General features: G+C 41.7%; 1 protein-coding gene across 5 annotated transcripts in view; it reads right to left on the reverse strand.

The window, feature by feature from the left end:
• The window catches only part of ADGRB3 (adhesion G protein-coupled receptor B3), a 1,500,610-nt gene that overhangs the window by 1,009,254 nt on the left and 473,335 nt on the right, over positions 1 to 18,021 (reverse strand). For all 5 annotated transcript variants that reach the window (XM_033937354.1, XM_033937350.1, XM_033937352.1 and 2 more), the window contains one exon: positions 7,732 to 7,893. In XM_033937354.1, the coding sequence (XP_033793245.1) occupies positions 7,732 to 7,893 (162 nt within the window). The remainder of the gene's footprint in view (positions 1 to 7,731; positions 7,894 to 18,021) is intronic.

Consider the following 18,021-nt stretch of genomic DNA (forward strand, 5'->3'; position numbering starts at 1 on the left):
TTCTGAGGCCCTCCAAGTACCTACAAATCCAAAATGTGGCCCTGCAAAGGGTTTGAGTTTGAGACCACTGGAATATAACTTATATGGTTGGGACAAATCACTACTGCAGAAGATCTGTTTATTATTAACTGTATGGCATCATTGTGAATATCTCTAAATATAACCATCTAAGCAGTCCGTCTATAATTGAACCATGTTAAACATAACATCACACATCTCCCCTTACGCACACACACACTCACCTGATAATAATCTCTAATGATCAGCATTTTTCTAAACACCAGCCACAGAGTTTGAAAGAAAAGCATAGATATTCAACATCTGCATCCAGATGCCAGCAAGTGCTGAGTATCCTGGATCACACATTGAACTAATCCCATAGAGTACAAACTTATAAACCCTTAGGACCAATCGGAACTGGTCATTGTCAGCAAACACTTTACCACTGACAAATCATAACTGACAACTTATATTGAAAAGTCTTATGATAAGATTATACAGTGGACTGACGAGGTGATTGTTGGCCATGGTTTGTCAGTGGTAAAGTGTTTGTGCTGACAACAGCCACTTCTGACTGGTCCTGAATAGTTTATAAGTTTGTTCTATGTAGGATTACGGTAGTTCAAGGTGTGATTTATCTCCCTGCATTGATTAAATTGTGATACCATTTTGCTGTGCTTCAGTGAGAGTATCCTGGATCAGAACTTGCTAGTGGTGCTATTTGATGATGGCATGACTCCACTCTGAGGAAATGATACAGAGGTTAAGATTCTTCAGCTTAGAAAAATGGCTAAGAGGAGACACGATAGAGATCTACAAAATAAGTTATTGGAATGGATAGATGTGAATCGCTTGTTTACTTTTTCTAAAAATTCAAGGGCAATGATGTTAATAAACAGTATATTAAAAAAAAAAAAAAAAATCAATCAGAGAAAATATTTTTTCACTCAACGTGTAATTATGATCTGAAATTCACTACTAGAGAAAGTGATAAAAATCATTAATGCAGCAGACTTAAAAAAAAAAATTGGATAAGTTTCTGGAAGAAAGGTCAATAAATGGTTATTAAAGTGGGATTGAGGAAAATCCACAGCTTATTCACAGGATAAGCGGCATAAAATCTATTATTCTTTTGAGATACTACTGCGGGAAGCGGCGCGGGACTAGGCAGGCAACCTGGTGCGCCGCTATGCCACCAGAGAACAGAAGAGGAGGCAGCCACATCTGCCGTTTTCAGCAGAAGTGGTGGGGACCAGGCAGCCAGCAACCCTTGTGCACCGCTCTCAGCGAGTAAGGCTCAGAAGTTAAAAAAAAAAAGGTATGCGGGGGGAGGAAGAAGACTGTGTAGGATTGGGTACAGAGCCTGGCAGGGAGAATTTGGTTCAGAATGTTTTTTTTTCTTGTTTTTCTCCTCTAAATTTAGGGTGCATCTAATGGAGCGAAAAATACGGTATGTAGTTACAGAGCAGACTGGATGGACTGTTCATGTCTTTATCTGTCTTCATTTACTATGTTACTATGTAATGGTACGATGTTAATATTACTGTTAAGGAATATTTTTTGTTGCAATAAAACTGTGGCCAATGTTTTGCCACTATTCATATGGTTATTTTGGGGGGAGGGTGAATGAAGTTAAGTAAAGGCAAATTGGATTGCGAGTGCCAATGTTAGCCATCTACACGCAATGCTGTTTCTCTTTGGTTTGTTGTGTCCAGATTGGAGGGGAAGTGGGAAGAAAGCTTAAACGGGCATGGGAGTTGACAGTGCCAAATCTCAGCCCAAAGGAGCAGGAGAAAACTGAAGGATCAAGATAAAAACAGAATTACATACAACATGCCATACAATCTGTCTTCAGAAGAGCAGAATCTATTTGCATGATTAACTAATTCCATCTCTTTTCATTTTATTCTTTTTAGTTTATATTGCTTCTGTTTTGCATCAAGCACATAAAATTTGCAATCAAACTATACTGAATATGAGCTGTCCTTTGCACGATGCCTGCATACCACTTTTTTTTTTGGGGGGGGAAGTTATCAATGTGGACTACAGTTGAGCTTTTTTTGAAAATCACAACTCAGGTTATTTTAGTACAGAGGGTAGAAGGCACCCAGGGCGTTCCTCACCCTCTTCTCTGTTCCCCTCCTTCCCTGCCCCCCCTCCCCCCGCCACGTGCGCTCTCCTTCCCTTCTCCCATACATTTCTACTTTTAACTATTGATATTTCTTATAATTTGATATTCCACAAATCAAGGATTGATATACAATGAATATACAATAAACTTGAAACTTTAGCTTTCCCATCACGAGCACCATCTCTAACTTGCTTCCCACGCAGACATCGGCTCTCCTTCCAATGTCACTTCCTAGTTGCAGGACCCAGAAGTGATGTCAGAGGGGAGTGCTGAGCTGCTGTTCGCATGCTGAAGAGCTAGAGATATGGTGGGGAGGAATTGAAGGTGTGTGCGCACCGGGGGAGGAAGAGAGGTGCCGGCACCCCAACCAAGACAGCGCCCGAGGTGGTTTGCCCCATGCTCCCCCCCCCCTTATTATGCTACTGCCTGAGCTAAAACAACCCAACTTAACAGTAGCGTGCATTGACAACTTACCTCCTTAATTATTTGGGGCCCTTTTACTAAGCTGTGTTAAGTGGCCTGCGTTATCAGTACAAATTCAAAAATCAGCTCTATCTTTATTACTTTTCATAAGACTCCGAGCCCATCAAGCTTAGAAAATAACGTTAGAGTCTTTTTTAGCTAATAGACCTCAGCATTTTTAAAAATAGAATTGGGGGAGCTAATATGATAGCTGGGTAAACCTTCCATACCCACTCACCGCCCATACTACTCCCCCGAATTTAAAAAAGGTTGAAAATGCAGTAATGTTTGGTTTAATGCAAATCCTCTTAATATGTTTGCATGGTAGACTGTTTTTGCATGTTAACCCCAAATTAGTAATAAGGGCCCTAAAATGTTTAGCAATCTATCTGTTTTGCTTATCTGTATAATTGATCTGTTTTGCTTTTATATCTATCTATCTAGACAGATTTTATTTAGCTATATATGTTTTACAAAAGTTGGAGAAATGCAGTAACATACATCTCCTAGCTGAGATAATATAACACATGTGAATAACCCCAGACACATCTTAACAAAACCCCAGACACATCTTAACAAGAGCTGCTACAAACTATACAATATTCTTGTGACCTAATGCATAAAAAAATCTATAACACGTAGCATTATAGATTTTTTCCATGTTATAATTAAATCAATCTAATGTTTAAACAATGCAAATCACAAGCCTCAAGTGTCACCTCTTTACAGATTTTTAGATCAGCTCCTTCAGTTGGGTAACATAAAAAGCTTAATTGAAATAATAAAATGCACATGCATCATTGTCCATTTTTTGGTATATAAAAACATTCAGGAACACACCAATATCTAAGCATGCTCTGAAACTGATGAAAATTCAAAGCAAGGGAGAGAAATTCATATTTGAATACACTGATTTTCCCATTTAACTGTACTCAAATGCATACCATAGAGGGGAATTTTGTAACATATGGCTAGGTAAGAAAGGTCAGGAATCTTGGGATACTGCTAGACTCATCGCTGAAGTTGATACTGCAAATTCAAACAATCTTTAAATCTGAGATGACCTGTCTGCCTGTCCAAATTAAGATTGTAAGCTCTTGTGAGCAGGGACCATCTATTGAATATTCAATGTACAACACTGTGTGTGCCTTTAAGTGCTATAGAAATAATAAATAGTAGTAGTTGATATCATTTGAGCAGGAGAAAAGCCATTCCCCGGAACTCAGGTTGATTGAATTTAAGGTGGTCATGAAGATACTGTATAACAGTATGATATTGAAGATCCTTCTGGTGTGCCACAGGTGGTGCCCAGTAGTTTTAGAAGCATCTGTCTTCTAGGACTCTGTATCATGTGCTTGTTAAAATTCTTGGAACCATTTTAGTACCAGTTCAGAGATTCTGAGGGCTAGATTCACGAACCTGCCCGATCGGGACTGATCCTTGTCCAATCCGGGCAGGTCCGATGGATTCTTCAACATCCAATATATAGATGGGGGCGATCAGAGGAACGCCCCCATCTGCCAGCACGGATCACTGGTGCGCGATCCCGATGCATGCATGGACTATCTGTATATGACCTGCGCATCCCCGTCCGAACATCAACTTTTTTTTTTTTTAACATTAAACTTTTTTTTACTTTTTAGCCCAGCGAACCCGTGGTTTTAACCCGCTTTAAACCTGTGGGTTAAAACCATGGGCTCGAAGTGCGGGGAAGGGCAGGAGAGATTTGGGGCGGCAGGCAGGAAAGATCTGGGAAGAACATTGGGGGCGGCAGGCAGGAGAGATTCGAGGCAGCAGAGAGCAGGGCGTGCAGAGAGCAGAGCTTCAATGGAGCTGGAGAGCTGGAAAGATGTCTGCGACTGGTCCCCAGCAGTCGCTTCTTGGGTTGATCAGCCAGCCCAGTCGGTGTTAAAAAATTTTGTTGGTGAATCGCGTCCCTGCCTACTTTGCATGCATTTCCCCTCATTTGCATGCCATGGATTGGAAGCGGATCACAGGAGAGATTAGTGAATCTGGCCGGAGGGAAATCTGGTCGCACAGGGGTCGCAAACCGATCGGTACACGATCGGTTTGCTTTGTGAATCTAGCCCTTAGTTCAGATAGCCTGTTCAATAGCAAGGTGTGATTTACTGTGCGAATGCTACTGAGACATTAAATTGCATTAGCAGTACTTGTCCTGCCTGGCTCAGTGCTGACCTTACCCTAGGCACTAGGTCAATTAGGCGTGTTTCTGTGCTGCGTAGGTTCCTGAATCCATGTTGGACTGGAAATAATAGATCAAGGCATTTCTGAGCAAGCCCATGGCGGTTCCAGACTGGCCCTCATACACCCAATCCACAAAAAGGTGTGCAAAAATGACAACTGAGGCTTCTGGTTAGGTGTACAATCAGGAGAAGAGGGAATACTGTGTATATTGTGGGGTCAGATAGTCAGCTGGGAGCTTATGAGCCAAAACAGAAGCAAACAAGATAGAGTATCTTTGCTGGATTTTGTTAAAATAACATTGCCCCCCCCCCCCGCTTCCTTTACAAAGACATGCTAGCGTTTTTAGCGCCAGCCACTGTGGTAACAGCTCCGACACTCGTAGAATTCCTATGAGCATCCGAGCTGTTACCGCCATAGCCAGTGCTAAAAACGCTAGCGCGGCTTTATAAAGGAAGGGGGTAAATTAACCGCATAATTAACATTTTCAAGACAATTATGCGCCTACAGATGTAGCTCAGACTGTCTGTACGTTCAACAAATATATATTAATTTCTACATATTTCACCCGTGATTTCATGTAGGTCAGACTCACGTTAAGCAGGTCCTCTAAAAAGAGAACGTGTCCAGGTAAATCCGGATGTCTGTTAACCCAACTTACTCCGCCACTGGTTAGTGCTGCTATGTATACGATCCAACTTTCCCAGAGAGTTTTCCAGCCTCTGGCCCTGGATATCGGCGCCATCTAGATAAATTCCAGTTCTACCAATGCTTTGCCCCATTCTGCCTCAAATAGTTCCAGTGTCACTGAATATCCAAAGGGGACCCAGTCAGCTTAAGCAAACTGGGTATAAGTTGCTTCTACCCAATTAACTCACATTGAATATTGACCCCCTCGGGGTTCTGCACCAACCTCGATGACGCCCTATGAGCTCACACAATTTTTAGAGGCTGTATCAAAAGTTAGCTCTAGCACAGGGGTAGGGAACTCCGGTCCTCGAGAGCCGTATTCCAGTCGGGTTTTCAGGATTTCCCCAATGAATATGCATGAGATCTACGTGCATGCGCTGCTTTCAATGCATATTCATTGGGGAAATCCTGAAAACCCGACTGGAATACGGCTCTCGAGGACCGGAGTTCCCTACCCCTGGTCTAGCACTTTGGGTATGATTTTCTAAATATTCAGTCATATTGGGGCCTTCAACGCCCTCTGACACCTCAAAAAGATGAATATTATTTCTTTACTGACAAATTCTAAATAGCCCTCAAAAAATTAGGTGCATGTTTTAGAGTGCTCTGCCAACGTAAGTGCCTAAATTAATCGATTAATAGTAAATATAGCCAATTTTTATTAACCATATTGATTACCATACTATGGGCTCCTTTTATGAAGCCGCGGTAGCGGCTTTAACACACGCGACTTTTAATCACGCGCTACCCCCAAACTAGTCAAAAAACTACCGCCTGCTCAAGAGGAAGCGGTAGCGGCTTGCGCGGCCGGCGGTTTAGTGCAGTGGTTCCCAACCCTGTCCTGGAGGAACACCAGGCCAATTGGGTTTTCAGGCTAGTCCTAATGAATATGCATGAAGCAAATTTGCATGCCTATCACTTCCATCATATGCAAATCTCTCTCATGCATATTCATTAGGGCTAGCCTGAAAACCCGATTGGCCTGGTGTTCCTCCAGGACAGGGTTGGGAATCACTGGTTTAGTGCACGCTATTACATGCGTTAAACTGCTACCGCGGCTTCGTAAAAGGAGCCCTATGTCTTCAATTAGACAAAAATAAATGTATCTGACAGCCCAAGTACGGGCTCAGATCTCAAAACAGGCTCTGCAAGAGCTAATCTCCTATGTGTTCATCTGCCACTTAGCTTAGACAGGGGTGTCCAATGTCGGTCCTCGAGGGCCGCAATCCAGTCGGGTTTTCAGGATTTCCCCAATGAATATGCATGAGATCTATGTGCATGCACTGCTTTCAATGCATATTCATTGGGGAAATCCTGAAAACCCGACTGGATTGCGGCCCTCGAGGACCGACATTGGACACCCCTGGCTTAGAAGCACTTCCCAGAATATGCCACCTCGAAATCTCTGCATCCCAGCCAACTGCATGCATATACTGTATTTGGATTTAAAAAAGATACCCTCTAAAATACAAATGTTTTATAGATTTTAATGTACTTCTGATGTATTTACTAAAGCATTGCTGAGCTATCTAAAGGAATTTAAGGCTTATATTTTATTCCTAAAAAAAAAACGTTTTAGGAAGCACTGTCCCTGTTGATGAAAAACAAACAAAAATTAAGTTAAAATAAATGTTTGATTGGATTTTGAATCCATGGTACTCCAGACTGAACCATCGGCCTCCCAGCCATTCTGGTTTACAGAGGGCTCCTTTTACTAAGGTGCATTAGGGCCTTATCGCGCGGAATAGCGCACGCTAAATTGCTGCGCGTGCTAGACCTTAACGCCAGCATTGAGCTGGCGTTATTCTAGAATCATACCGTGCGGCGTAGCACGCAGTAATTTCGTGCGTGCGCTAAAAACGCTAGCGCACCTTAGTAAAAGGAGCCCAGAATGTCTAATGAACACACATTAAATATATTTGGGAAACATGTTAAGAACCAGGTGGGTATATGCAAATTATGCCACAGACATACGTATTAGAGGAATCCTGAAAACCAGAACACCTGAGGTATCCAAGAACTTCTTTGCACGTATTGGTATAGAACTGAATAAAGAAAGCAAACTTTCATTTCAAATCTAAACACTGATAGAAAATAAACCATTGCTTTGTTAAAGGCAATCGCCAACAGAGTCTGCATATAATTACTAGCATCTAAGAAAAGCTATTTACCAAATATATGTTTTAGCATTGTACATTTTAACATTATTCACATTTTGAATGTACTGAATCTGCTACTAACACTACCTGGACAGAGGGCAGTGTTATTGCAAACCCTTGTTTCTCTTAAAGGGCCGCTGCAGTGTGTCCCGTAAGGTGGTATACAAGTTCTGGTTCGCACCTGCGACCCTTGACCACAAGTAACTGAACATGAACTCCACTGGGACCATTCGTCTACACCAGAATCACCTGTATACAAGACAATAAATAGAAAATACATACAGCTATGAGTATTTATACGGTATTGCATTCGTCTTGTCAGGTTCTGATTTTGGAACATGCAGATAGTGGTTAAGGGCGTAGACCACAAACATGCATTATAAAGTTGCATTAACCAGTCACAAAAGCAATTAGGGGGGGGGACACAAATTGGAATAGAAAAAGTATCATTTACAACTTTTTTTTGTCATGGTGACCTTTCACCGAAAAATAATTATTGTTTGTATGAATATTGGGGAGGGCAATTTTATTACTAGACAGTTCTGAAGGCTCTGCACATGTATTTGCAGTGTGTGCTTTTTTATGCTTTAAGAGGACATTTTATAAACGGTGCTCAGAAATGGGCGCTGGAAGTTATCGGCGCTAAGAACTATTCTATAAAGGGCATGCTATGTTTTGGAATGTCGTCTTTTGAGTTACGTGCTAGTAGAGTAGACGTCATGCCTTATAGATAGATTAGTGGCAAACCAGACACATACACAAATATTAATGATTGCCAATTAACTTCAAGAATTGGTTGTTAGCACACAGTTATTTATAGTTAAGGACTTGTGACTCAAAGAAATTTAGCTGCGGAGATCTTGGCGCTAAATATACTAACCCTCAGATTCTATATAACTGCAAATAAGTGCATTTGTGGGTGGAACATGAGGGTGGGGGTGCATGAGTATGTCTTTAACTTATGCATGCAACTTATAGAATACTGCCCACCAGTGGCGTAGAAAGGGATAGGGGTGGGGCAGACTACCCCGGGCACTGTCTTAGTGGGGGTGCCGGCACCTCTCTACCCCCCCCCAAGCCTCCCTACCCCCCCCCCCCTCCCTTCCCCCACCTCTTTAAATCTTCGCCAGTACAAGCAACTACTCTGGCCTGCTGCTCACACTGGCCTGGCTCCTCTATGAAATCCCTTACAGGTTGTGGGGCCAGGAAGTGATGTCAGAGGGAAAGCCAACACCTGAGAAGCTGCTTGCACTGGTGGAGATTTAAAAAGGTACAGCTGTGGGAAGGGAGGGCATGAGTGTGACATGGAAGGAGCATGGGGGTCACAGAGGAGGACACAGGGTACCAGTGCCCTGGATCCTCCCACCCTTACTATGCCACTGCTGCCCACTTACATCTGCCATTGGCCTGGCATAAATGTTCACACTTAAATATAAGTGCACAGATGCTGTTATAGAAGTGATGATCAGGATGCATCAGTAGCAAATCTAACTTAAGGCAAGAAGTTATAGAATTGTTGCCTCAAGCTAGGTGTGTCGATGTCACTCGCTGATTGCCGTCATAGTATTGGAATTTTCTTTCCATTTAAAGGTGCAGTTTCATATTTACGTAAGGCTAAACTATCAAATTACTGAACCTTTGTTTTGGCCTTACCCTTAATAGCATGACTAAAACAATAACTATTTCAGGATTCAAGGGCAAGTTGGATGCACACCTTCTTGCAAACCATGTTGAGGGATACGGGTAAACAAGGTCTCAGCATGGAACCCCGGGATTGGCCTCCGCGGTGTGCGGGTCGCTGGACATGATGGACCTAGGGTCTGATCCGGCAAAGGCATTTCTTATGTTATCATATCCTAGCATTCAAATGTGTAAAGATGGAATGAAGGGGAGGAGTCAAAGAGCTGTATTCATACTTTCATTTTAGGTTTCAATCTAAACTAAACTAAACTAAACCTTAGGTTTGTATACCGCGCCATCTCCATGGTCATGGAGCTCGGCACGGTTTACAGGGATTGTAATGAGAAAGGAACTCCAGGGAAAGGGTTAGATGAAGATCGGAGGAAAGAAGAATGTTAGAGAGCTAGGATGTCAGATGAGGAGGGAGAGTTAGATTTTTGAGAAAAGCCAGGTTTTCAGATGTTTACGGAAGGGTTGGCGAGCACTCAGGTTCCGAAGGGGGGAGGTAAGGTTATTCCAGAGCTCGGTGAATCTTGTTGCTATCCTTTTTCTCTCTGAAGCTCATTTTCCATCTAGGAAAGGACTCCAACCTAGTGAGGTGTTTAGGATTTTCAAAATGAGGGAGATTTATTTGCATATAACGGATGCATTTCTTGCAAACAGATCTCATTGATAGTCATTACTGAAATCCTGAAAACCCTTGAAGACTAAAACTCAGTTTTTCCCAAGTTGCTCTTCATGGACCTTGCAGTCAACTTGGTTTTACAGATATCCACAGTGAATATTCACGAGATATTTCTACTGCGTGCAGATTTAGCTCATGCATGTTTATTTATCTGGTTTTATGACCCGTCCTCCCCTGGAGCCCAGAACGGGTTAAAGCGATACATTCACAATATTTGGGGGTGCGGGGTTAAGAGTAAATTTACATTCTGCTGAGCTGCATTCACAATATACTGGGGGGCAGAGCATCAGGGTGAGGTATATTCACTCTAGAATGGGGCTTTTAGGTTTAAGTCATCAAAAGTTTACTGTGGCTGTCCTACAAACCAGATTGGCTATGAATATTCTAGCACCTTATTCTTCACTCCCTGTCCGCAAGGGCAACCAATGGGTCAATTTCATGATATTCCTCATAAATAAGCATAGGAAGGATTTATTTACAATGGAGATGGTGGGCATGCAAATCTCTCTTAGGCATATACATGAAAGATATCCTGAAAACCTGACCCATTAGTAGCCCTCACACCAGCTTTCCTTTGGATCAACAAAACCAAATTTCACTGAATCTTCAGACTAGCATTTTAATTACTGCTGATACCACCTCCCCCCACACACACACCTTTAACAAAACTGTGAAAGCGGTTTTTAGTGCCGGCTGGCATGCTGAATGCTCTGCGCTGCTCCTGACACTCATAGAGTTCCCATGAGCGGTGAGAGCAGTGCAGAGCATTCAGAGCGCTGGCCTGCACAAAAAACTGTTTTGTAAAAGGGAGGGATAGTTTCCTTGATCATGCGTCTGTTTTATAAATAGAAGTACTGTACAAATAAATATCCAAATAGTAGTTATGGGCTTTAAGGTTATATTTTTTTTATGGAAGATGAATCTGGAAGTATATTTGTGTTGCATGAATCGATAAAAATAATGAATCCAGAGCACTGACGCCAGTGGCTTATTTATAGTATGCCTCTCTGTAATTTGTCTCAAAATGGATTACAAAATCAAGCTCAAGTGATATAATAAAATATTCACAGATATGCATCTGTAAGTGTGTTAGTTGGTACTTTGTTACTTATCCAATAGGACACAAACTAAATTTTGTAATGTTACAACAGGATACCATTAGATTTCAATTTCACATGATTTTAGGGCTCTACTGCCTATTAAAATGTAACTTGTCGATAAAAAGCAGCAGTGCTAGCACTGGAAAAACTAGACCATTCCTTTGGCCCATGTTTTAATTTTGGAAAACATATTAAGTGTGATTCTATAAGACAGGCATTCCTGTTTACATGCACATTAACATATACATTCACACAAGAGCGTAGCGACCTTTGAGAGAGCCTTGGAAAATGCTCAGGGCTGTCTGTAGCTGAACCCTCCCTTTCTCTCCTCTTTCCCCCCTCCCCCCCCACACACACACAGGTGGGCCTGGGTCTCTACAGCTTGCTCCAGCCCCTACCACCAGTTCTCCAGACACTGAAGTGGCTCACAGTATATACAGCGCTGAAGGTGGCCTCTCTCTTTGGCAGGTAGAGTCTTTCCTCTGTTGCATCCCACATCCATGATGCAACTTCCTGTGGGCGCGACATTGCAGAGGAAAGATATCTCGGATATCTTGCACTTCAGTTTCTGTTTTTACAGTATTACTATGACAAGTTTTTCCATGTAGGTCTGGAATGAGTTTGCTTTGTGTAGGGTTTGTTTACTGGTACCCTGAACGGGTGTCTCATCTTGTCCCTCTCCCCCTCTTCCAGTTCCCACTACTAGGAAGAGATGATGTCATAGGTGGCCATTCAGTCCTAGCTGTGCCACTGCATTCACAACCGCTTCTCAAACAGACATATCTCTTAGCTAAATAAAACATATATATTTCAGAAGGGAGAGTTAAAATAGACTACAGCTTTACTAACAAAGAACAAAATATATATCATTAACTTTAACACCCCACTTTAACTTAAATTATATTTAGATAATATAATCCTAGAATTCTTATTAACTAGTCTATGATGTTGCAAGGTGGCTGAAAATCCAAGTTTTGAAATAAATTATCACTTCAAGATGAACCTCCACTAGCTACACGATGGTGCCACCAATGCTTGCCTTATATGCTACTTGACAAAATGTAATTTGAAGTTTGCAATTTCTCCAAATGTTTTAAAATGCTGCTAAAAGTGGTGATTGCTACTAATGTCTTCATCTCCCCATGAACTCTTGGGAGAATGTGGTGAAAAATAATTTAGCTTAGCGGGTTTTAAAAAAGGTTCCTAAAAGAGAAGTCCAAAGGCCATTATTGAGATGGCTTAGTGAAATCCACTGCTTATTCCTAGGATAAGCAGCATAAAATCTGTTTTGTTACTTGGGATCTAGCTAGGTACTTGGGATCTGGGTTGGCCACTGTTGGAAACAGGATACTGGACTTGATGGATCTAAGGTCTGTCCCAGTATGGCAATTCTTATGTTCTTATAGACAATAATGCATTGCCACTAAATATGTCTTGAAATAAACTATAGTATATTTTTGAACAGTGTCTTAAATGGTTATACTTCATTTATGATTCCCCCCATCAAAGGATTGGTTCAATTGTTTGTTGTTATGGTTTTTATTTGAAGTTCTTATAGGCGTATTTTGTAGATCTTATATATTCTTTAAGCACACAGGGGTCAATACTGAGACCATTTAAGGCAGGCTGGCTAAATCCCATTTCCAGTGACTAGCATAGAATATCCAGTCTATTTTTGCCTGGCTTAAACTTAGCTGGCAAAGTCAATTTTAAGTGCTGGCTGGTTAAGTTATAGCGGCCAAAGGTAGACCAGCTATTTGGATGGCCCAATTTGGCTGCTAAACTTGGCTGATCAGTATTTAAAATTGGCAACTTATAACTCATAGTGCAAAATAGCCAGCTACGTTTTAGCAGCTAAACACTAATATTTACAGAGATAGCCGGCTGTTTACCACTAAATATTAGCTCTTAGCCAGGTAGGAGCTATTCCTCGCACTGCCATTTTGAAACTGGCACTAGTAATAGGTAAGACTCAATTTTAAGCAGTTTCTGAAGATAGCTTTAGATTCAGCATTCAAAACTGCATAATTTAGTCACTAGTAAGTTTGTAAAGTTTGAAATTATTTGGCTACAGATGTAGTTCAGACTATTTGTATATTCAAATAAATATTACTTAAGGCTCCTTTTACAAAGCTGTGCTAGGCTTCTTTATCACCATCCGTGGCAGTATTAGCTCCGATGCTCCTATGAATGTCGGAGCTAATACCACCACAACGTGTGATAAAAAAGCCTAACATGGCTTTGTAAAAGGGTGAGGGGGGAGGAATTAGTTTCTACATATTTCATCTGTGATTTGATGTAGGTAAGACTCATTTTTAGCAGTTTCTGAACATAGCTTTAGATTCAGCACACAAAAAGAACTGCATAATTTGGTCAATAGTAGTTTGAAAAGTTTGAAAAAAAAAAAATCTACTCCTAAAATTGACATACTCTAATATTGATCTGCACTAATAATTCCTCAAGTGTTTCATGGCAAATTGATTGATGAAAATGGGCACAAGTAGAGAAGACCAGGAGGGAATCACAGAAACATATACCCAGGAGACCATCTGAGATAATGACAATCTTTATTGGCCAACTTCTTAACAGATCCTATAGTAGGGTTACCATATGGCTCCAGAAAAAGGAAGACGGATTGAGACATCCAGATTTTATTTTCAATAAGTGAAATGGAAGTAAGAAGGAAGTTAAAACCTGGATGTCTCAATTGATGGAAGTAAAACCTGGATGTCTCAATCTATCCTCCTTTTACTATAATCAGCAAACAAAAACAGACAGCCAACCAATCCACAATAGTGCTGCCCAATTTCCGATTTGAATTGATTCACCGATTCACTTTGAGTGAATCGATTTAAATTGATTTTTAAAAAAATTGGCCTCGCTAATTCAGTGACCGATCCTCCTCCCTGTGTCTTCCTAAAGCAGGAGCAGCAGCACTGCCTCTTGCAGGCCTGCCGCTGCCGCTCTTGCTTTAGGGGGCAAAGGGGGAGGGTCAGTCGGGAAGAGCTGCAAAAATGCTGGTTCTACCTTGTTCCGTGCGTTGGATGCTTTGGCGCTCTTTCCTGCATCCTCTGGCTTCCCTCCTAGGCCTCCCACTCTTTTCATATCCTGCAGAGAGGATCGTCAGTGCTCTACACGATCCTTGTAGGCTGCCATAGTCCTCAGAACCAAGGTCCTTCTGACGTGATCTTGCCCCTGACGTCAGAGGAGGGGCAGGACTGCATCAGAGGGAATGTGCTTTTGAGGAATGTGGCAGCCTACAAGGATCGCGTAGAGCACCGGCGATCCTTTCTGCAGGCTGTGGTAAGAGTGGGAGGCCTGGGGGAAGCCGGAGGAACTGCAAAGAAGGGAGCGGTCCAGGCTTTGGGGGGAAGGGAGCAGGCCTTTGGGGGAGTGGGGCCCTGGTCTAGAAGTACACGGAGGGTGGGAAGCAGGGAAGGGGGAAGGGATACTGCTGGACAGGGGGAGGTAAAAGGAAGGAAGACCTGGCAGAAAGGGAGGGAAAGGAAAGGTGCTACACACTGGAGGGGAGGGTGAGATGGTGCATGAGGAGAGAACATGTTGGGTTGGGGGTGGGAAGAGGCGCTCGAGGGAAGAGGCAAGGACAGAGAGAGAAAGCATGCAGGAAGCAGAAAGTATTGGACTCATGGAGAGGGCAAGATGGATGGGGCGGCAGAAAGGAGGGAAGGAGAAATGTTACACTGGGGAAGGAGAGAGAAATGCTGGATGAAAGGATGGTTGAGAAAAGGAGAGATAATAATAATAATAATAATAATAACTTTATTTTTGTATCCCGCCATACCCGGAAGAGTTCTAGGCGGTTCACATCAATTAAACAAGGTTACAAGTGGTTTACATCAGTTGAGCGGGGTTACAAGTGGTTCAATAACAAATTGATCAAAGTTGCCAGGGGGGGTGAGGGAAGGATGTAGAGGGGAGAGGGGTTGTTAGATAGAAGGGGCGTTGGGATCCTGGTCTTGGAAGAGGCGGGTTTTGAGTAGTTTTCTAAAGCCGAGGTAGTTGGGGGCCTTGAGGGCCATTTGGGATAACCATGGGTTTAGCTTAGTGGCTTGGAAGGCGATGGTGGATCTGGGGATGGTGTGGTCCATCGCTGCAGCTGTATGGATGGAGATGAAAAAAGGGAAGATGCCAGATCTCTGGGGGAGGAAAGGGAAACGGAAGGGGAAGACAGAGATGGAAGATGGATGGTTAGCACTAAGAAAGAAGAAAGAAGGAGACCCTGGCAAGCGAGTTAGCAGAAGACAACCAGAGCCTGGGACCAAAAAGATTTGAATAATTTTATTTTCTGTTTTGTGATTACAATATGTCAGATTTTAAATGTGTATCCTGCCAGAGCTGGTTTTAGAACGCAAACATGAGCTAGGCTTGAACAGAGAAAGGAAAAGTCTTTTTAGTTTGTTAATTTTGTTTACACCACAGCGCCAGTGTGGGTAAGAGAGGGAAAAGGGGGTGAAGAGGCTATAAAATAAACCCACCAGGATGTTTGAAAAAACATCCACCTGGGCAGGAAAATCAAATTGAATCAAAAATTCAATTCAATAGGTTGAATAGAATCAAATTGAAATTTTTTTTCTTGAATCGGGCAGCACTAATCCACAGTAAGATAATGCAGGCAGGAAACCAAAGAAGAAAAGTACTGCGGAGTAGATGTTTGTGATGTCATATTTATTGAATCACACAGCAATATGTAGTACTCTATATAGTACACTGTATCCACATAGTTTGAAAAGTTTGCACCCAACACAGACCGTGTTTCAACTCTATCTTCCTCAGGGGTCCTAAGGATGGTTGTTAAACTTAAGATGCAATATTGTGGATAAAATAAGAATAAAGAGTAAGCTGAAAACCACGTGTGAGCCGTGCATGGACATTCTGACAAGCGCTGAAGTCAAAATCTCCTTTTTCTGGAACCATATGGTAAGTCTATCCTATAGAGACCCAAGACAACCATGTTTTGGCAATGTGCCTGGGTCGGGGGTCTGACATCTATGCACAGATACACAAAGAAACATAAATACATATATAAACGCAATAGCCCTTCTTTCTAGATATATCATAAACATAAATAGTCCCACATCCTATGTAGATAAATAATAAATAAATGCCTACATAAAAATACATTAAAGACATAAATAAACTGTATTATATATATGTTTGTAAAGTTAATGCAAATTACAGTATATTACTTTGGTTTCCTAACTTTCCAATATCCTTTTTACTGACTCCCTTTCTATCAAGTTCTGGTGCTGAGCAGTAAGAGCTAAATTCTGAGCCGACCATAAAATTAGAATGGGTGGCTCGGCATTTAGCTCGCACTGCTCAGTGGCGCAGCAGGGTGTCTTGTTAAAAGGTGTGTGTGTGTGTGTGTGTGTGAATAAATAAAAATTGAAGAAAAAAATGTAGGTGAGTGGTGTGAATGTATTCATAAGGTGGATGCCTGGAATGCGCTCCCGAGAGAGGTGGTGGAGAGTAAAACTGTGACTGAGTTCAAAGAAGCATGGGATGAACACAGAGGATCTAGAATCAGAAAATAATATTAAATATTGAACTAAGGCCAGTACTGGGCAGACTTGCACGGTCTGTGTCTGTATATGGCCGTTTGGTGGAGGATGGGCTGGAGAGGGCTTCAATGGCTGGGAGGGTGTAAATGGGCTGGAGTAGGTTTTGACGGAGATTTCGGCAGTTGGAACACAAGCACAGTACCGGGTAGAGCTTTGGATTCTTGCCCAGAAATAGCTAAGAAGGAAAAGTTAAAAAAATTTAAATTGAATCAGGTTGGGCAGACTGGATGGACCATTCGGGTCTTTATCTGCCGTCATCTACTATGTTACTATGTTACTATGTTAAATAGCCAAGCACATATTACATAAAATGCCATCAGCTTATATTTAATAGGTCTCGTTGATCTTTCAGTGCTATAAGATAGAGCAAAGCTATTCTAACAGTGTTCTGATGCTGAATATGTAAACTTACAATCCAGAAATAGAAAAGACAGAACATACAATGGGTTTCAATGTTTAAAATAAACATAATTTTATACTCCAATAAAATCAAGGAGGCAAATCTTATGAAAGTATTTTTACCCTGAACGTTTTGCTGATGAGTGTATACATTCATAATCCCTGTATTCATTTCTTAACCGAAAATGAATTAGTAAATTCCCAATTTACAATAAAATGCAACACTTCTCAATGGAGCAACAACTGCTGACCTGGACAAAACGTTAATTGTTGCAGCTGTAATAAAGTCTAAAATCATCCCGCAAGAGATTTTACCTTGAACTTAAGAATAGCCATACTGAGTCTGACAATGGTTCGTCTAGCCCAGTATCCTGTTTCCACAGTGGCCTATCCAGGTCACAAATACCTGGTAGAAGCCCAAATAGTAGAAATATTCCTTGCTATGATCTCTGGACAAGCAGTCTTGCTGCATAGCTTAATTAGCTTCAGCTTCAGGTCATGGACAAATGGCCAGATATTCTTCTTAAGAATTTTCTTATATAGGGCAGAATTCATGGCTCCTTCAATAATACAATTTTCCTGATCCTAAGGCAGCAAAGCATCTGCACACCACCACATTTGAGTGTTGATATGATGTTCTTAATGTAGAATGCTATATCTGCTTCACACCAGACATAATGGGAGTGTGTTGTCCAAAGAGTACCAGCTTTTTCTGTCCATAGAGCATTATTAAAACTTGGAGATCATCCAAGTGTTTTTGCAAATGTGAAACGAGCACTGATGTTACTCTTGGATAGCAGTGGTTTCTTCCTTGCTACTCTCCCATAAGTAATATCATTTTTGCCCAGTCTCTCTATTGGGAGGCATTCACTATTTTCCAAAATTGCCTCCAACCTCTATTGTGACATTATCGAGTATTACAGGATAATGA

Source organism: Geotrypetes seraphini, chromosome 3 (genome assembly GCF_902459505.1).
Source record: "Geotrypetes seraphini chromosome 3, aGeoSer1.1, whole genome shotgun sequence".
Taxonomy (NCBI): Eukaryota; Metazoa; Chordata; class Amphibia; order Gymnophiona; family Dermophiidae; genus Geotrypetes; species Geotrypetes seraphini.